At 53.4% G+C, this 21,075-nt stretch overlaps 2 protein-coding genes across 2 annotated transcripts; both read left to right on the top strand.

The window, feature by feature from the left end:
• Positions 1–13,655: 13,655 nt before the first annotated feature.
• Positions 13,656–14,487, top strand: LOC106865416 (protein TIFY 11e). The gene has a single exon (XM_014900380.2). It carries the CDS (start codon positions 13,878–13,880, stop codon positions 14,316–14,318), a length of 441 nt encoding a protein of 146 aa, XP_014755866.1. The 5' UTR covers positions 13,656–13,877; the 3' UTR covers positions 14,319–14,487.
• Positions 14,488–17,767: 3,280 nt separating this feature from the next.
• LOC100825629 (protein TIFY 11e) lies at positions 17,768–18,630 on the top strand. Its single transcript, XM_024460569.1, has one exon. The coding sequence runs from the start codon at positions 17,898–17,900 to the stop codon at positions 18,348–18,350; it is 453 nt and encodes a 150-aa protein (XP_024316337.1). The 5' UTR covers positions 17,768–17,897; the 3' UTR covers positions 18,351–18,630.
• The last annotated feature ends 2,445 nt before the right edge of the window (positions 18,631–21,075 follow it).

The following is a 21,075-nucleotide window of genomic DNA, read 5'->3' as shown; positions in this document are numbered from 1 at the left end:
CAAGGCGGGCGACGCGTCCTGCTGCCCCATCCACGCCAACGCCACCCATGACGCGCAGGATTGCCGCATCCTGCAAGGCATCAAGCAGAGGCGTGAGCAGCGCCACGAGGAGCGCCGAGCAGCCGGCGCCTGCTTCAACTGTGGGGATATCGGGCATCTCTCCCGAGATTGCCCGAATGACCCCAGAGCTGGGGCGAAGCCTGCCGACGTAGATGCCGGCAGAGAAGGACCCCAAGGGGGACGCAGCCCAGCCCGAGCCGGTAGGGAGCGGCCTCCTCGGGGACGAGACAAGGCTCGTGCTGAGGAGCAGCGCGAGTCGATTACAGCGGGGGCGACGAGCACGGTTTCCAGGAGCCTCGCGGCGTCGCCTGCATTCATGGGGGAGCTTACGCTCTCTCATCCCATAGCGTGGTGAAGCGCCTCACCCGGGAAGTGTGTGCGCTGTTGTCGGACATGTAGCTGCAGCAGCCGCTGAAGTGGTCGCACGTGCCGATCACTTTCAGCCTTGACGATCACCCAGCCTGGCAGCTGGGGTCAGGAGTTTTGCCCTACGTGGTCTCGCTGATCATCAACAACATGACGGTAACCAAGGTGCTGGTGGACAACGGAGCGGGGTTGAACCTCCCGTCCGCCAGGTTGGTGGAGAAGCTTCAGCTGCCGCTAGAGCAGATGAAGCCCACCGACCTGTTCCGGGGAGTGAACCCCGAGATCGTGCGCCCCCTGGGGCGCATCACGCTGTCGGTTACCTTCGGGTCCCGGGAAGCGTTTCGGACCGAGCACCTTGTGTTCGACGTGGCTCATACCCCGTTGCCATACAATGGGATCCTTGGTCGGCAGGCGCTGATCAAGTTCATGGCGGCAACCCTTTGCGCCTACTGCGTGATGAAGATGCCGTCCACGTACTGAGTCCTCTCCATCAGGTGCGACCTCAAGGACGCGGCTTGGTGTGTTGGCGAGGTCGTCAAGGCCGCCGCCGCAGCTGATTCTGGTGACGAAGGCGTCGCCGGAAGTGAAGGCTCGCTGCCGGGCGACGGCCCCGCAGCAAAGAAGGCTCGTGTCGCCCCGCAGGAGCTTGGTGGGGGAGGCACAAGCAAGAGCTCACACCCCGGCAAGGGCCAGAAGCTCAAGGAGGAGGCCGCCAAAGTGAAGAAGCTACCCCTCTAGGCCGGCAACGAGGAGCGCACCGTCACCATCGGTGCGAATCTCAATGCCAAATAGGAAAGCGCCCTCGTCACTTTCCTCCGGGAGAATGCCGACGTGTTCTCTTGGAAACCATCGGATCTTCCCGGAGTCCCTAGGGAGGTGATCGATCATTGGCTTGCGGTGCATCCAGACGCCCGCCCCGTCAAGCAGAAGATCCGCCGGCAAGCATAGGAGCGCAAAGACTTCATCAGGCAAGAAGTGGAGAAGCTGAAGGCTGCGGGAGCTATTAGGGAAGTACTGTACCCCACTTGGTTAGCGAATCCAGTTGTAGTACCCAAGGGGGAGAATAAATTACGCCTCTTCCTCCCACGCGCCCGACGCCTCCCCTTGCTCCTGGCCGCCTCTCCCCGTCACCGGTGACCGACCTCCCATGCCCAGGATTCCCCGCGCCAGCCCACGCCTCCGCCTGGCCGCCCGCGCGCCCCCCCTCCACCGAGCGCCGCCTCCACCTCGTCGCCGCGTCTGCCTCCCTCTTCCCCTGCTCCCTTTTGCTCCGGGCACCTCGCCGTTATGCCTCACTGGCCCGATCTCCTCCGGCCTCCTCTGCTGCCCAGCGCCCGTGCGCCTCATCGCCAAGCCCAGGTCGAGCCCCCTCTGGCCGTCTCTGAACCCAGCTCGGCCCAAGCCCAAGCCAGGTCCAAGCCCAGGCCCGTGGCCTTCTTCCCCTTTTTCTTTTCTTTTCTTTTTTCTTTTTTTAAATTGTGTCCCTTATGTGTGGGCCCTGCCTGTCAGCCGCTTGCTGTTGCCGCTGCTGTGTTGCCATTGCTCCGTGTCGAGACGCCTCACTGCTGCACGTGTTGCTGCCACACATTGTCGGCACCGTGGAGACCAACATCGCCTCGAACCTCCGAGCCGGTCCCGTGAACCACTACTTCCCCTACGACGACTATGTGGCCTACATCGCCTATGTGTACGACTACTTCGTCTACGTCGGCTACTTCCTCTACATCGTGACACCGCACATGTCCAAGGTATAACGAGCGACCGTCCCGTGAACCGACCGTTCTTCGGCGTAGACCCGTAGATTGCGATATTTGAAATGCATGTGTTGTATGAGATGGCCGTGGTTGTATCGATAGTGTCGATAGTTGAAGGTAACTTGTTTCCATTAGTGTGTGCAACCCCAACCTTGTCGGTTGTTTGTGTTATTTTTGTTAAAGCATGTTGTGCACTTGTCCATGTCATGATCATACATGCTAAAATAATCATGACTTTGCTGTTTGTAGATCATTAATTAAATGCTCTCTGTGCGTATGGAGTTGTGTGAATGCTATAGATAGATGTTTCAGACTCCATTTAATTTGGTATTCGTATATCGGATTCACTTTCGGAATCCTTAATATGTCATGCATCATCCCTATGTCACGCATCATTCTTTGATTGCGCATATTAATTACCATGTGTACCTTGTATGCTTATACTTTCCTTTTATGTGGTGTATTTGCTTCTTCCTCGCTAGTCTGCGATTCCTATGACGACGACTACGCCTGTATTCTTCTTTCAGGATTCTTGCTCAATTCCGGGCAATTGAGTACTGCAGGCAAGCAGCCCTTCCTTGACCATGTTGATTTTACCTATTGCTTCTCCCTCAATCTTGCATTAAGTTACGATCTCAGCCTTGTCACGATGCCTCTAGTTTGCATAGCTTATTAGTTAGCTCTACTCATTTGCCTTTGTCTTGTTACTTGTCCTATTACCATGTCACACATGTTTGCTTGTTGCCCTAGTTCTTGGTCATTAGATGTCATGCTTAGGTTGCGAGTCTAGTGTCCTTACTTCGGGGTTCCACATGCTACTTTATGTTTTAATTACATTCTTAAACTGTGATATGATATTAAACTGTAACAAGGCAACGATGGGAGGACGGGCTCTAACGCATTGGTGATTTGTTCCATTTGCGTCGACCTAAGGACTGAGTTCTCATTTTCGCCGATCCAAGAAACTTCGCGCTAACCGCTCGTGGGAGAATATATGGGTTCCCCCTCGGCTTAGTACTCGTTTCATAGCTCTTCCAAGGGCCACATAGTTCGAGCGTTCCATTTGGTATTTGCATTGCATGCACACAGAGATTCGTGGAGACTTGTTGGTGACTTTGCATTCATATAGGTCTGCGGCACTAGTCTAGAGTGGTCATCCTGCGGGCCCTGAACCACTACCAGCTGTCCTCGCAACTCTTGAGTCCGTACGACGCTTCGGCCGGGCTCTCGTTTCGGATTAGACTGAGTTGGGTGGTCCCCTGGATTAGTTGTGGGGCTTGGAAACATCGTGTCACCCAATCCTGCCGACACACGTCTTTGTGTGTTCCTACTCAAGTGGCAACAAGGGTTGGACGAACGTGTACGGGTAAATTGGAACACCCTACAGGGATAAATCTTTCGGAAAGTCGTGTCCGCGGTTATGTATGACTTGGTTGGTCATTACTTGATCATAGAAAACTTAACCAACTTAATCTCAACAACTTGACTAGTAATTAGGGATTATTTCTGGATATGATTAAAACTGCTTAAGTGTGAGTTTCCTTTGGATTGCTTCCTCACAGGGTGTTGAGGGGGTGATATAAGGATTGTGTTGTTTGGTGTTTAGTAAATAGGTTAATCACCTCACCTTGGTAGACGCTTCTCTTCCTCTCATTAGACGTTGTTATTAGAGTGTCTCTCCAGATATTGCTGCTGCTGCATAACCCCACCATATTTGTTCGCCTTTGAGACTTGTTGCATATGTAGTTTAGTTCTCTCGTAAGTCCTGGGAGTACTTTGTACTCGGTTGCTTTGCAACGTTGTTTTCTTCAGAGGTTCCAGTAGAGCAGGTGAGCCGCTAGCTTCTTCGTGGAGCACGACGTTGGATTTGATGTTTAGCCAGGAGATCCAGATCAGGGTTCTGAGACTCGTGGCGGGTTTCCTTCCAGCTTCCAGCCTCTTCAAGCCATGTTGTATTCTTGTCTGTACTCGGGCATAATTCGACTCCCGTTGATGTAATGATGTGATGTTGGGACATGTGTCCTCTCTTTGTAATAATTGTTATTCTGCACCTTGTATGAGCTTTGCAATTACTCTTTTCTGTAGAGTTTTGGTAATGATATTCATGTTGCGAACCCTGCGATGAGCACATTAATGCATGTATGTATTGAAGTGTTTATCGTAGGTTAAGAACCTGAGGCTTGAATTATGCAAAGGTTAGCAATTTGGGGCTAAATTGTATAATTCCGGCCCCGGGGTCTTACAGGGAAGCACTGGGTCGAAGAACTCCAGCCCGTGTTGTGGTCAATTAGGACCACACCTAGCCAGGCAACGAGCGAAACTCCTTTCACCCTTGTCTACGGGGCAGAAGCGGTGCTGACCCTTGAGCTCAAGCATGGATCCCCTCGGGTACGCTTACGGCAACCATAGCCAACACGAGCAGAGGGTTGACGATCTGAACTTCATCGAAGAACTTCGATGCCGGGCTGCTGTACGGGCTGCACGCTATTAGCAGAGACTCCGCCGTTATCATGACAGGCGGGTCCGTTCCCAAGAGCTTGAGGTCGGAGACCTTGTCCTGCGCCGGATACAAGGAATGAAGGCCGGGAACAAGCTTGCTCCGAAATGGGAAGGCCCCTTCCGCGTAGTACAGGTGACCAGGCCGGGGCTGTCCGGCTGGAAACTGAAGAAGGATTGCCGATGCAAAACAGTTGGAACCTTGAGCACTTGCGCAAGTTCTACCCGTGAAACGGCGGAGCCTGACCCACGGGTGATGCTACTACAGCATGCCTCTCGAACTAGTGTAGCTGGGCAACCCCCGATTGTAATCCGCTAGTTTCTACGAATAAAGATAAGTGGTTTCCCCTGAATTCAAGTTGTTTCGATCGTTGCATGTCCTTTCTTCTGTCGCCTGCTCTAGGTGCACAGAAGTCTCTTTCCATCCATGGCTGTGAGTAGGGGGCTGCCGGAGCCTCGAAAACAGAAAACCCGTTGCCGGATCACTCCAGCATGGGGTCGTGCCGTTGCCGGGTTCCTTGCAACGCGTACCACACAGTGCCTGCGTCTTTGAAATGGAAGAGTGCTCACACGTAAGTTTGGTATCGACTTTTCTGTGCTCGGGGGCTGGGAGGCAGGAGGGCTGTCTGTGCTGTATTGTTTTTCGTGCATTTCAAATTTTTTTTGTAGCATCTCGAGATTGGTAAGAATCTCACATGCAGGATAAAGATGGGGGTCAGACGCACTGTGATGCTCGTGGAGTGCTCACGGACCGTGTCATCTAGCGGGTAGCCACTGGTGCATGGCGACCGCTTCAAGGTTCTTACCGCAGGAGGGTGTCGCCACGTGCTCTGCGGTAGCCTGGCACGTGGGGCGGCAGCATTCTTCACCACTCTTATAAAAGGGCATGGTGGCCACGGAGCAACTCAGAGCGGAGCTAAGAAGATGGCTGCAAGGGCGAGGGAAGCCGCAGTGACACTGTGGGGGTGCATGCCATCAGCGCTCGGCGCCGATGGGTGCACCGCCACCGTGCCCATGCCGCATCCCTCTAACAGGTGGTTCCAAGGCGAGGGTTACCGCGGAGACGCTGTGGTGGTGCATGCCGTCAGTGCTCAGCGCCGATGGGTGCACTGCCACAACGTCCTTGCCGCATCCCTCCAGCAAGCGTTCCAGGTGCAGAACTGATACGATCGACGTGAGAATAGACAGCTAAGTGCATGATCCTAGCCACCTAGCTTTCTAATACTCAACGCTGGCTCGTTGGCGTGGGTCTGGTCTTGAGTGTGGCTGGAGTGTTAGAAGGACGCTTGCGGGGGGAGTGCGCTCCTCATGCGGCTTGCGGGTCCGTCCCGTGGGCGCGTGCTTGGGAGTAGCTAAACCGCAAAAGGAGTGGCTCGCCGCTGCTACTTGGCCCCAGGGTGGCACTGCGGGTCCGTCCCGGGTACCTGGTCCGGTTAAGTGGGTAGCGTGTGAGTTCTCGACAACACAAAGCGCAACACACGGGGACAAGAAGATCCACCCCGCGAGCCAGTTTCAGGAACAAGAACCAAGTAGAACCAGAAAACGAAATTCATAAAAGTAGCGAACGATTACATGGGCTAATAAAGCATAAATTGTTGAACGGCGCCAAGCGAAACACTTGCAGGAAACAGAAAAGGAAAAACAAAAGCTTGCAGGGGACTAAGACGGCTGGTTGCTGGGGGCTTCTGCCGAGGGCTTCGGCTCCGGCTCCGGCTTCCTCTGCATCCGGTCCACCACTTCATCGATGAACCGGCTTACCGCCCTGGTGTGGGAGGGGCCGTCCTCGCTGTCCGATCACGCGTCCAGCAGCGTCTCAAAGGGGAAGTCGGGGTGGTGGTAGTGCACCCGGGGGAGGATCGTCTCATCGATCGCCCTGGCGCACGACGCTATCTCCCCGTCGCAGAATTTGGAGATCCACACGTCCAGCGCCCCGAGCTTCCCCACCATGTTGGAGAAGAACCGGACGAGGGTGCTGTTGTCCGTGCCGTCCACTTTCGCGCCTTGCAGCTCGAACCTTGGCAGCAACTCACGCACGGCCTGGGCGATCTCGTGCAGCTTCTCGGTCTCCCTCCGCCGTTGCTCCGCCAGCTTGTCGTGGTTGCTGCGTGCCAACGCCACCGCGTGCTTGGCCTGGCGGATGAGCTCCGCGAGCCGCGCGATCACCTTGGCCTTGGCCACATTGTCCTCGCCCATCTTGATGAGCTCGCCCCGGGCGATGGACAATTCCGACTCGAGATGGGCACTCCGTTCCTTGGCGGAATTGAGCTGCTTCTCTCGCCGCGCCGACGCCACTGCCACGTCCTCCGCGGACTTGGCCTTCTCCTCCAGCTTCGTGTGCAGCGCCTAGAGCTGGGAGGAGTAGCTGCTGACCAGCTCGCTCTTCTCATTGAGGCGAGCTTGGGCCGTAGCAAGCACCTCCTTGTGCTCCGTGTTGGCTTTCTCCCGCACCGCGGCCAGCGAGTCCAGTGCTTACTGGTGCTCGGCGCGCTGGGCCTCCAGTTGCCGATGGAGCTCTGCCTCGGGGACGACTGGCGTTGCGGCCTCATCCCTGGCCTGCCGAGCCAGGCGCGTCTCCTCCCGTAGCTAGGAGAGCTCCTGCCGCTCCCTCTCGACATCTCGCTGCACCTGCCGAGGTGGCCCTTTGCGAGCTCATGGTGCTCCCTCACCTTGTTGAATGAGGTGACGAACGCCAGCTGCTGCTCCTTGATCGTGTTGAGGAATTGGTGCCCCTGGTCGTAGATGCTCGTGTCCCATGTGATTGGGTCCCAAGTCGCCCCGGCAAGGATGCTGAGGTCTGGGCTGGAGGTAGCGGCGGACGACGACGAGACCCCTGCCGCAACGGTCTAGCCGGGAGGAGCATCGTCCCCTTGCAGGGGAGCCGCCTGCCGCTCCCCCGCCACTTCCTCCTCCACCCCCGCGTCCAAAGGTTGCGGGTCTGGTGGAGGAACCGCGCTCCCGGCAGGAGTCGCCTCCTGCGGGGCAGCCGCGGGATCCGTGCCTCCGGCCTGCGAGGCCGGGGACGCGCTGCCGGGCCCTGCTCCGGTAGCGACGGTGCGTGCCGCCACCGTTGTGTCTGGGGCGGCGGGGCTTGGCGTGGGAGCCGCCTATGGCTGGTCCCTCAACCCTGCGTCCTCGACGTCAGAGGTGAGGTCGATCACCGCGTCGCCCGCCCGCATTGTGGGCGCAATGGGGCCTGCGACAAAGGGCAACATGAGTGCTTCAAGCTAAAGCTGAGGTACACGGCTTCTGCTGCCGGGCTGCCCGCTGCGGGCTGGATTTCGCCTGCGTGCCAAGGTGAGCGCGCGGTTATGGGTCAATGTGCAGAAAGATCATGGACATTGGAGTCAAGGGAAGGGTTTGTACCTGCTGCGGGCTCCTCCTCCACTGGAATTGGGTCAGCGGCGCCGTGGTGGCGGTGCCGCTGGCCCCCGCGCCAGCCTGACTGGCACTGGCACTGACGCTAGCCTGGGTGCGCGGCTTCTTGCTCGGCGCGACGGGTGCAGTGTCGGCCCTCCCCCTCTTGCCGGCTCCCGCCGGGGTGCTGTCCCTGCAAAGCATCAACGAAGGAGTAAGGAAACCAGAGCTAGCACAAAACTTGTAGGAAGAAGGGGGGGAGAGACATCGGCTTACTTCGGGGGGTTGAGCTTGAGCGAGTAGCCCCCGAAGATTCCCCGCTTGGGCGGAGCCACGGACCCTCCTGGGGTTACCGCAGCCCCGGTTGCCGTGGAAGCCGCCACGGCGCTTGCGGCCGCGGCGGAGGTGGCCGCTGCCGCGGGCGCCCTTGGTCTCCGCACCAGGGGCGCGTCGTCCTCGTCCTCCTCCTCCGCCGCAGGGAGGGCCGTCTGGGCCACGTCAACGTGGCCAGCCTCGTCGCCGGAGGACTCGACGTCGGGCCAGATGAGTTCCGATTCCCCCCCACTCTCCTCGGCCACTCGCTTCCCACGTGCTACGGGTGGCGGACGTTGCGGGGCTCGAGCTGGGGAATCGGACATCAGCCCCCACTCGTTGCAGGGCGGGTAGCTGCTGACGATGTCGTGCAGCCCCGCGACGCCGGCGTGGAGGGATGGAGGCCCCAGGGGCAGATCCGTGAATGGGGCATCCTCGCTGGAGATCCCCTTCACCCATGCCCGTATCGCATCTGGGATCACGCCCACGCTCGGGAGGCGCGTGTTGTCCCCGGGCCCCGTGTACATCCACGCGGGGCGAGACCGCAGCTGCAGCAGAGCGATGCGCCGGCTGATGTAGGTGCGCGTCACGTCAAGGTCAGTGAGCCCTGCTAGTCGCAAGGTCTTGATCCTCTCGACGATGGAGAGGAGCTCCGCGTCGCGGCCGTAGCGGTCCCACCAACTGTCGTTGCTCACCGGTAGCTCGGTGGGCGCGTAGATGAACTCATCGGGTTCCTCCACGCGAACCCAGCACCAATCCGCGTGCCACTCCTTCTTGATCTTCTTCTCCGTTGGCACGATGAACTCTGACTTCATCTTGTCGCGGGCACGGAACACCACCCCCGACGACATCGCCTCTGATTGCTTGATGCGCGGGTAAAAGTAGTGGCGGAACAACGCCACTGACAGCATCACCTGTAACATCCCAATTTTCAAAACTCTTCATATGCATTGCATATCATGAGCATCATGTCACTCTGCATTTAACCACATTTGAAAACCCTAAAATTTGCCTAGAAAACCCTTTTGCAAAATGCCTTTATTTGATTTTGGGTTTTGATCTTACTTTTGAGTATTTGCATTTTAACCCATGAGGGTATTGGTATAAAAAGGGATTTAATGCATATATAAAGCTATCCCATAAATTGGCTTTTGAAATTATTTTGAAAATAATTTATTTTGATAGCCTAAGGGCCCTAAAAGCCATTTTATAGGCAAATGTATTTTTAAATATTTTATTTTGAGGAAATTCTTGTTCCAAAAGTTAGATCATATGAAAATAAGATCTTACAAATTTTGCTGCAACTTATTTGGAGTGTTTTGGAGCTTCGAATCGATTTTCAGGTTCAAAAAAAGAAAATGGAAAAAAAAGAAAAGAAAAACTGAAGAAAACCGGCCAAACCCGACCGGACCACCGGCTCCGCCCAGCCCGAGCCGCTGACCGGTGGGCCCGCCAACCTTCTTCCCAAAACTGCCTGCCCGAGAAACCCAGCCACGACGACTCCGAGTCGGCCCACGCCTCCACTCCGATTCCTCCGCGCACACGACTCCATATCCGAAACCCCGCGCGTCATATCGAAGCCCCCGATCTCCTCTATCTCTTCCCCCAAACCTCACGTCCAATTTCGCACCGGTTAGAAAGTAATTTCTCGCCGAAGTTCGTCTCGGCCGCCTCCGTTTTTGTTCCGCCGCCGCCGCTCCGGTGAAGCCCGCGCATCGAAGACCTCCTCTCCGCACTCCTCTATTCTTTCCACACCACGCGACGCGCTTCTTTTTGTTTTTGGTTGCCGCAGCTTCGCCGTCGTCCGCCGCCCGAGCTCTGCCGCCGGCCGCCGACCTCCTGCCGTCCTAGGCGCCACCCCGAGCTTCCCCGACCCAAGCCATGACCGCTGTTGAGCCCGCGCCCCCGAACCGCATCCGCCCTGCGTGTCCCCGAGCCGAACCGCCGCCCGGAGACCCCCGCGCCGTCGCCGCCAGCCGCCGCCACCGCCTCCTCCTCCAGCTCCGGCGACCCGCGCCGCCCGGTGAGCCCTCACCCTAATCTCCACCGTTGATCTGAATCTAACGGCCAGCAATAAAACCCTAGATGAACCGGTACCGTCCAATGAGATTTTGACACGTGGCAGAGCAATTCTAATCTTATTTTTCGGCCGAAATAAAAATGACACTTTTGCAGAAAAGCCCCTGAAACTTCAAAACATCATATCTTTCAAACCGTTTGTCCAAAATTTATGATCCGCACCTTTCTGGAATCCTCACAACTTGTAGAATATTTTGACACAGTCCAATTTCAACTTTGAACAACTTTGCCAGAAGAAAATTACAGAATGCTTGAATATGGTTTAAATTTCAAATGAATTGTTTCAAAATAGTTTTGAGCATGTTAGCTTGCTGTAAAATTATTTGAGCATGTTCTCTGTCCATTAGGACCAGAAGAGAAATTATTTTGTAAATAATAGTGGCATGCAAGTTTAAATCTTGCCCTATGTTGCAAAAAAGCACACAATCTTTTAATTTAAATCCTATCATTGTTTCATGCATATTAATTACCTCTTTGTTGTTGTATATCCTGTCCAAATCTTTTGAAAAACTTTTCAAAACAGAAACAAATTTTTTACTTTGGAGGTAACCTTTGTGCGCATCATCATGGTATATGCATCATGGCATGATTTCATATTGAATGTTGTGTTTATTGTGTGTATGTTTTTTTTTTAATTTAAATTGTGTGGAGTGTATTCCTTGTTGTTGCGAAGAGTGCGAGAACTACCATAACCTTGGACAAGGCAAGTTCACTTTGATCATTCTCCTAAATATTTTACTATGCACTAGTTGTTTTATTAGATGCATTAAGAATATTACTCGTACCTCTATGCTAGCTATAAATTCCAGGTAGTATAGTTTTACCCTCGCCATTACCTTGCTACCAAATTGCCATCGATTGTAGTTGAATGCTAGGCTATGGTAGTATCGTGGGGGAAATAACTACATTATGATATTGTTATGCCTTTGGCGATATGAAATGTTTTATTAGATGTAAGGCAAAACAATTAATTCAATGAACCGTCCTGGGCGGGTTGCTTTGAAGATTTTGAGGATTAGCGGCGTCAGGTCCATTTCTATGGGTCCCTCTGAGTCGAGTTCCTGTGGATTCAGGAATGGATCGTCCATGGACGTCTCTTCCGTGGATTCAGGGAGCGCCTACGTTGCAAATGTGGAATGCCACCTGGGGTAACCGAGACTGGACTAGTTTCCTATTTAGCAGCTTCCAGTACAACCACAATGCTATATGGGCTCTGGCGAGACAAGAGTAAGTTGTATGAACCTAGACTCGAGAAATTGTACTGAGGTAGAATGTGTAGGGGGAGCGTGATTCTCTCGTGGTTTAAGGAATTACCTCTGAAAATCTCGTAATCGATGCCGTTGCTACTCTACCCTGAGGACAGCAAGGGATTAACACATCGGTTTCTTGTGGGGAATGTATACAAACTCTTGAGAGCGTCAAAACTAAGTACTTAGCCGTGTCCCCGGCAATGTACAATTTGAGCAACTAGATGTGGAGCTGTAAGGAAAGTCTCACTCATTCCAATTTCTTAAATAAAATGAATGGTTTGAACAGGGTAGGAGCACTTGATGAATCCACTCAATGTGCTTTAGGTTAATAGGAGCATCGGTGTGTCTACCCCATGTCCAATAGTGATAAAATTCTATTTGATTAAAAGATAGGATTCAACAACTAAGCTTTTACGCAAATAGCCTTGAACCCCACTTCGCCACATTATGCATATACTTGGTAGGTTCTGTTATAACTCCTAGTGAATCTTGCCAATACATTCAATGTATTGACCCTAGTGGCTGCATCGTTTAATGATGCAGGAAGCTCCGACGACGAGTAAGATGTACGTTCTGCTTGTTTGGGTTACGGGCCTACATTCCAACACGCTCTCACCGTGGTGTTGATGTGCCCTTGTATCTTCCGCTTTCCACTGCTAAATAGTTGTTTTATTTCCAGCTAACCCGTGAGGTTATGCGAGTTGTAAGTACCTTTTAAATTCTGGATGATTCGTTGTAATATTGAGACCTTTGTTCTATGATATTACATCTTGAAACTGTCGTGTTTTAGTGAGTCGATCCACGGACTAGCACTAAAGCATAGAGATCGAACCCGTGTACGGGGGCGGTCGCTTCATCACCTCAACGAACCCCTCGCAGAGGAATTGGAAGACGGCGAGAAGGAAGAGGGAAGTGGGGTGGAGCGGTGCAACCTGGAGCTGGTACCCCGCCATGAGTGCGTGGAGGAAGTGGGAGTATGGCCCAGCGGGACTAGCCGGGCTGCGGGGGTTACCCCGAAAGGCGACAAGGGAATCTTGGTCAGGACGCACCTCGGGAAGGTCACTTGCCGGGAGGGTGTTTCCTGGCGCTGGAGCCTATGACAGGGCCGGTGCCCAGCAGGCAGAGCATCTGCGCCACGTGGCCCCCCCGGTAGGCTACCTGTGCGCGGGACTCGTCAGGGCGAGGAGTGTGGCACAAGCAAGTATTAAATGCTCCGACAGAACGGTGGTTCCTTGTCAAGTCAGCCCAGAGTGAGTGGCTCTCAGTGAATCCAAGGCACGTACCGTCCTGAGTACAGTGCTTTGTACCGTGCATGCATGCCAGCGCAGCAAGGGCAAGCTGCCTAAGGTCTAAGCTCGACACTTGTCACCCATGCATCAAGACACCTGTGGTATCCCTTTGAGTATAAAAAGAGGACCATCGCCAACGGTCAAAGGGTTGGGTTCTGAGTAGTTTTAGCACAGAAATAGCAAGTACCACTTAGCAGGAAAGTGGGGAGCGCCCAGGGACTACGCCGGCAACTTGTAAACCCTAGTTCATTGATTAATACAAGTTCAGAAGCAGGACGTACAGTTTTACACCTCAGAGTGGCCCGAAGCTGGGTAAAACTGTCTTGTGCATCTTACACTTGACATTGGCCTCGCCGGCGATCGCCGAAGAGAACCCTCAGCGCCCACTGCCGAACCTAAAAGGGGTTGTCTCGCATCCCGGTGTCTAATCCCCGTGCGACGACACAGTGTGTGCCATGCCCACGCGGGGCCGGTTTAGGCCGCTGGGATCTGCCTCGCCGGCCGGCGTTCGTCGAACATACACAAAGGATGTTGACAACGTGTAGTCGGCAAACTCAACGTGCAGCACGAGTGTGGCCCCCCAAATCTTTTTTAAAAGGGAAATCCTGAACTCGACCCGCTCCATCTTCTATTAAAACCAGGCAACAGCCCAACATGTTGGCACCGTCGCACTGTCCCCATTATCTAATCCAATCTCCCTTAACCATCACGTGTTCTTCGTGCCACAGACGCCCAGCCCACAACAGCTAGCGGAAGCACCCCACGTTTGACAGCCACAGCCAACCGGAGCACACACGCCATTTCTAGTATAAATCAAAACCCATCTCAACACCTCCACCTCACTTCTTCTCCCAAAGCCATCAAATTCGTTCCTCCAAGTCTCCAACCATCCAACACCACCCAGGCAAGAAGAAGTAATGGCCGCAGCCACGGGGAGCGCCAAGGGCCGCCGGTTCGCGGCAGCATGCGGCGTGCTCAGCCGATGCGTCAAGGCGGCGGAGATCAGGACCACTGCCACGGAAGCGCGGCCCGTGGCGACGACGGCGGCTCTTCCCCTGATGCCGGGAGCGGACGTGACGGAGCGCCCGGCGGCGGCGGCACACGCGCAGATGACCATCTTCTACGGCGGGCGGGTGCTGGTGCTGGACGAGTTCCCGGCCGACAGGGCGGAGGAGCTGCTCCGCGTCGCTGCCGCGGCAGGCGCAGCGCGAGGGAGCGGCGGTGCTGACCTGCCGATGGCGAGGAAGGCGTCGCTGCAGCGGTTCATGGAAAAGCGCAAGGGAAGGCGCGCCGTCCCTTACAGCCGGCGCCCTGGCGGGGAAGAGTGCACTAGCGATCTTCTCACGCTAGCGCTCTGATTCCAGTTCCTGTTTTCACATATAGCGTAGGCAGATGTTACGATTGTGTATTCGCTGGTTGATATTGCAAATACAAGAGAAAGGTTTAAGTAAATTTCTGAAAATCACGCTAGTTGCGGCTAGGATTTCAACGGGTCATAACTGAGGAACTTTCTTTTTCTGTTGTCCATGTGTTGTGTCATGAATTCTTTCATGTCATCCAAACCCCTCGTTTGAGCTATTTGACAGCTAACCTTACACAACTTGGGCCCATTTGTAAGATCGTATGTATATGACGAAGACGAATCTAATCTAAGGAGAAAAAAGGATGAACGTTTCCGGGAAGAAGATGCAGTCCTCCAAGAAAATGTTCTGAGAGAGTCGATTGTGAAATTCCCACCAATCGCCAACACTTCCTGGCAACAATGTCGCAAAAAAGGTGATGACTCTCCTTCTGACACTTGTACTGCCGGAGAAACGTTACAATCTTCTTGTGCGGCTGGCTATAACCTGTCAAGATAGTTGCGTCTCTCGGCGTCGAGTTTTGTAGCAAGTGGAAGCTCTTTTTTTTTCTTAAGTGGGCGACTTGAGGTTTATCGAACCCAAGAAAGTGAAGGGATATGTACACATCTCTCCGTCAAACGATCTACGTACAATCAAATCAAGAAAGGAGCATTGCTGTAATAATCCACCACCATTGGGAGTAAAATCTACCTATGTTCTCTTATATCTTACTGAGGCGACTAAAAATAATACCAACAAGCACATTTGCTTTTATTTTTCTGTCACCAGGTTAATCTCACAAGCCAAATTACTCCAACTAAAACACACACACACGGTACCCACTACTGTTCTACCGTCTAGATTGGTCAGATCTGTTATCAATAACGGAGTAAACAATATGGAATTATAAATAACCCATGATCAATCATATGAAATAATTGTGCATAGCATATCTCAACTCATAAATAAATGATTCACCATCACAAATACATAGTGTTGATCATATATGATAATGTAAAGCGCGGAACTTGTATGATCCATTGACATTGAAACACATGGAGAAATTATACAAACTACCCCCTACTCATGGAAAAAGCGAGGTAGAGAGTCGATGAGGGCGGGATGGCCCCGACGATGATTCTGGCGGCAGTTACCCTTCCAATCTCTTCCTTCCGCCTACGAAATTTTTGGCTTTCTTCTCTGTTCTTTTCTCACCTCATTCCGCATAGTGGAAATGGCTCAAATTTACAAGGGTGCCTCATCTGGAGTTGCTAGACACCACGGTCGAAGGCGAAGGCGGCAGCTCCTTATGCATGTGCCCAGTTGGTGGGCCCTAGGCCCAAGGTGCGTGCGAGGGGCACTTGGGTCACTCCAGCACCCCCTCGACCGCTTCCTCCTGCAATATTTCTGATTTCCTTTCGGACGAAATCCATACTTTCTGAGATTTTTCCCGGACTAGAAGTTTCCTAAAAAGGGCAAAAGAAAATGAAAAACTTGCTACCTTTCAATCTGCCGTTGCTGCGGGTCTCCTGAGTTCAAGCGAGCGGTCTGTCTCTTCCTCACCATGCTGACAGATTTGATCTAGGGAACTGTGATTTCTAGTACTTTCGAAAGTAAACCACAACTAAGCATGCTCGCGGATTTATAGTGGCCTATGACGATCTGGGGCATGCTAGGAGATTATCATGAGAACTTTCACCCTTTTATCTAGGGTAGATCACTAGCGGCAAAATTAGGTTTTAATGAGCCGAATCAGAATCTTAAGGAGTGCACACCCGCGCCTACAGAAGCGTGCATCCCTGTCGAGTGACGATGTATCGTGACCGATCGAGTGAAGCAAATAAATTAACATTTCTGCTAGTGAGAAGTCTCATAATTTTCGCTAGAGATAAGTCGACACGTGGAGGCAGGGGACAGTGGGGATGTCACTCAGAACTTAATCCAATGATTTTGATGTGTCAATCCACTTAAACCTTTTGCTTAAAAATCAAACATCTGAGACGTAGCTTCAGTCTTCACCCAAAAATTACTGTTAACAAAAAAGGTAATTACGCCACTGACCCAACAACTTGACAGGTGGGAGTATTTTAATCCAACAAGTTACAAATTGAGCAAAACTAGCCCTAGAACTTGAGATTCGGAGGCATTTTAGTCCAATTAGTTCGAATGGACGCGCGGCAGCAACATGAAGGCCGTGGAAATTTTGCAAAAACCCCCTCGAACTGGAACAATTTGTACAATTAATCACCTCCTGATAATCCCAGCAAAAATCGATCAACTGCTTACTCAAATGTCGGGCTTCCGTTGAGAGCCCCCGTGCCACAAGCAACACGAGGACGACGTAGCGCGTGGCGAGATTGGCGTGCGCCGTGCAAAGCTTGAGGAGGGAGGTGAAGCTACGAAGCATGTGGCCAGAGCCGGACGCGGGGGAGGAGGCTGACATGTCGACGAGTGTGTCCAAAGGTCGGAGCGCGTGTGGTGGTCATCGGAGACGGCAACGAGGAGCTCGTGGTAAACACAACATTTTAAATGACCATAGGGGGTTTTTAGCAAAAAAAAACACAAACCGTTGGGCCAACTAAACAAGACATGTGTCAACACCTGATTGGCTTGGACCTCTAAGCAATCTGAAGCACAACTTTTAGGACTAGTTTTGCTCACTTTACAACTTGTTGAACTAAAATGCTCACACCTTTCAAATTGTTGGGCTACTGGTGCAATTAACTCTTAACAAAATACGCTAATAGCTTGGATGCAGATTATATGGCATGCGACGTGCGGGTTGAAACAAAAGATTACGGCGGAGAACAAATTGCCCATGCACTACATGGGAGCGACGTACCGCCTCTTTGCACGTCTTGCTACAGGTGGAAAAACTTTTTTTTCTTCTAAAATACACATAGCAGTTGTATCATCGATTAAAAAAAGAAGCTCTGCAGCAGTACAAAGTTTAGTCGATCGGTTACATTAGCCGGTGTCACGCCACAGCAGTACAAAGTTTAGTCGATCGGTTACATTAGCCGGTGTCACGCCACGCCACGGCAACACCTCAGTACCTAAGATCCTAACAGACTCAAACAGCGCAATAAACAATGGAACACGGGCTACCCGCGGGCTGGCCTGAGTGCTCTCTCTGGCCACGTGTGCAGTTATAACATAATCTCTCAACATGATTGCTCCAATTGTTTTTCTTCGAACGGAAATTAAGACGACTGCTCCAATATATTGTAGGTTTGCGTCGCACCACGACGTTGGAACCTGCAACCACCTTTCGGGTTTCGCGCGGCTACCGGGGTTGACGTGCAGCCCGACGGGGACCCCCACGCTTTCTTTTCCATTCCTGCCGACTAAACTTTCACGTGTTATTCGTGCGCGTGTGGCCGACGACCAACCTTTGGCTCCGCGCGCGCGCGCTTCACACCTCGCCATGTCCTTATACAATTCCCTCCCACCACCTATAAAACCAAACTCTAACAACAAGCCAACCTCAAGATTCGATCGCACGCATACCTTGATCAAGCACAAGAACCAAAAACAGAGAGAGAACAGCTACCACCGGAACTCGGGCATTTCCATTGATCAACGGCAATCGAGGCGATGGCAGTGCCGGCAGCGACCACAGGCGCAACCACCAGCCGGTTCGCGGCGGCGTGCGATGCGCTTAGCCTGTACATGAAGAAATCTGCAGATAAATCCAGGATGCAGCCCTCGGCCGTGCCCGTGCGGCCTCTACCCCTCATGCCTGGCGCCGACGTTGTTGCCGACGACGACATCAGGGAAGAGCCGGCTCAGGCTCAGCTAACCATCTTCTACGGCGGGCGGGTGGTGGTGCTGGAGGACTGCCCGGCCGACAAGGCGGCCGCCTTGGTGCGGCTCGCTGCCGCCGCCGCTGCCGCTGCGCCGGAGAAGAAAAAGAAGGAGCTCGACCTGCCGGTGGCGAGGAAGGCCTCGCTGCAGCAGTTCATGGACAAGAGGAAAGCCAGGCTCGCCGCTCGCGCCAAGCCGTACCGCCGCGCGGACGACGCCGACTATCTCGCGCTTGCCCTCTGAAAATTAATTTCTCTTCGTTTTTTTGTTTGTTCGTAGAAGTAGCAGAGTCGGGAATTGTGTGCTAATCCTGGGGGGGGGGGGGGGGGTGTTCCATTGACCGTTGATTAGAAAAAGGATTAAAATACATATTCCTGTGTACTGGAAAAATCTTTAAAATACATAAATACGTATTGCAATACTTAGCAATACGTGGTTGTACAGCTTACTCCTGTGTACTGATGGAAACTGAAACATCAGAAATCGAGTCGAAAATTCCATGATTACAACTAATTTCTCATCAGAGAACACAAGGACCAAACTCGACACTTTGAAATGACTGCAAGCGGGATCAGTAATTTTCTGGGAAAGGAAAACGTGTCCTACCGTAAAGCAGAATGGGGTCTAACAACATGAGCAGCTTCCTCGAATTGGCCCACGAAAGGGACTCTGGAGTCGAAAGCGACGGGCGCACGTTTTTTATTCTTCTTTTGCGCCACCGCCGATCCCTATCGTACTTCACACCGTCCTTGATCGCCAGTTGGGATCGAGACTGTTAAGATTAATTTAGCATGTGAGCAATTAGAATTAAATATTATTTAATTAGTAAATATGGCAGTTAATTAGCAACTGCCCATATCAAATGTTTCTCCCGGTTGTTCCCAAACGGGTGCCTGTAACCAAGTATTGGGACGTCTGTATTTGTACAGATGTCTTTTTCCCTTTTATATATATGAACATCATTCAATGAAAAGAACACATAATCATTCATTCTCATTCATTCACAATACGTTATCAGACACGTTCGTTCTCTCCAACACAAAGAGCAAGAACATAGAAGAGAAGAAGGTGAGAAACAATGGCGATCAACTCCTAGGTCTTGTTGCTCTCCTCGAGTTCTTTGGCCAAGGAGCAAGTCGCCGGGGAACTTACCGTCACCGTCGCCGCTGGAACCCACGTTGCCGGTGGACTCCTCGCCGCAACAGGACCCACACGGGTGGTCGCCGTGCCCGCCATGGCCGCCGGTCCACCGCCACGAAGAACCGCGCCGGTCCAGGCATCGCCACACCGCCGGCCCCTGCGTCGCCGGCCTCGCCGAACTATTCGCCGTCGATCCATGCTCGGTGAAGACGATGACTTCGAGGCCGCCCTTGGACCGTCTCCGCCACCGTTGTATGGCCCCATCCACGAATTCTAGCCGTGCTTGGCGTGGGACGGCACGGCGCCGCCACTCCAAGTCGCCTACTCCGCCCGCACCGGTCGCCGTAGGCCCCGCGCATCCGGCCACCGACTCCGCACCACCGGCCGACGACGACAACCACGAAGTTCTTGACGACATCCACCCGGAGGCGAGGCACCTCCTCCCCACGTTCGCGGCCGCCATGGCCGCTCACCGCGCCGGTCAACGCCGCCGGTGAGTGGAACCCGGCCTCTCTCGGCCTCTCCTCCTCCAACGAGGGGGGGGAGGCATCTACCCTCTAAAAGCTCCGGCGAGTGGTGGTGGGGCAAGCAATGGCGGCGGCCATGGCAAAATCGGTGGCGGGATTTGGGGCAGGGGAAACCCTAACCCTAACGCGCCCCCCACCCCCTTTTATATCTGCCCTCCCCCCCCCCCCCCCCGGCCTGAACTGGGCTGGCCGAAAGGCCGCCAAGGCCCACGCCCCGAAGCCTTTGTGCGCTCCCCCTCCACTTGCTAAATGGCCGATTTGCAGAAAAGCTTGAAGTTATCGGCTATTTGCGATTTGGTTCAAATATCTATTTAATAGTAGTAGTATTTGTATTTGTAGGTCCCTGAACTTATATTTATTTAGATTGCAGTAATTTTCTGTTGTATTCTATCGTAGCCCGGGGCTTAGACACCGGGGATGCTGGGCACCCCCTTTTAGGTTCAGCAGTGGGCGATGGGGATCACTCCGGCGTTCGCCGGCGAGGCCAATGACGAGCGGAGCAATGAACAAGCAAGTTTACCCAGGTTCGGGCCACCCAGAGGTGTAAAACCCTACGTCCTGCTTCTGAGTATGTATTAGCAATGAACAAGTGTTTACAGGTTGCCAGGGGAGTCTCCGGGCGCTCTCTTCCTCTCTACTAAATGGCTACTTACTACTTCTTGACTAAATCTTTAGGAATCGTAACCTAGCTAGAGTCGACGATCCCTTTGACCAATGGCATCAGTTCTCCTTTTATAGTCAAGGAGATACCACAGGTGCCTCGGTCTGCATGGGGGACGTGCTTTTGGACACGCGCCGAACAAAAACCCTAGGCGGCTTGTCTTTGCTGCGCTGGCATGCATGCACGGTACAAAACACAGTAGCTAGGGCGATACGCGCCCTAGATTCACTGTGAGCTACTCACTGTAGGTTGACTAGACAGGAAACCACCTCCCTGTCGGAGCATTTAATGCTCAACTTGTGCCACAGTTCAAGCTCTGACCAACCTTGCACAGAAGGAGTCTGCCAGGCGGCCACGTGGCGTCGATACCCTGCCTGCACTGGGCACCGGCCCTGACGTAAGCGCCTACATCAGGAGACACTCTCCCCGGCTAGTGAGCTTCCCTGGGGGCGTCTTGATGGGGATCTTCACGCTGTCATCTGGGGTAACCCCCGTAGCCCGGCTAGTTCTGCTCCAGGGCAACCCCCTTCCTAGGCTCCTGCCGGGCTGGTGGCTTCCCGGGCAGCTCGCACTGTTCTGCCCAGGGTGCCGTCCTTGCGGGGAGCAAGCAAGGCGACCCACGCGTTGAGCAACGGTGGTA

The sequence above is a fragment of the Brachypodium distachyon genome, chromosome 3, assembly GCF_000005505.3.
Source record: "Brachypodium distachyon strain Bd21 chromosome 3, Brachypodium_distachyon_v3.0, whole genome shotgun sequence".
NCBI classification, from domain to species: domain Eukaryota; kingdom Viridiplantae; phylum Streptophyta; class Magnoliopsida; order Poales; family Poaceae; genus Brachypodium; species Brachypodium distachyon.
The sequence above is the reverse complement of the archived record's forward strand: the minus strand, read 5'-3'. Positions and strand labels throughout refer to the sequence as shown.

What these genes read in the sequence shown, in the direction of transcription:
- LOC100825629 (XM_024460569.1), top strand. Translation starts at nt 17,898, where the DNA reads ATGGCAGTGCCGGCAGCGACCACAGGCGCAACCACCAGCCGGTTCGCG.
- LOC106865416 (XM_014900380.2), top strand. Translation starts at nt 13,878, where the DNA reads ATGGCCGCAGCCACGGGGAGCGCCAAGGGCCGCCGGTTCGCGGCAGCA.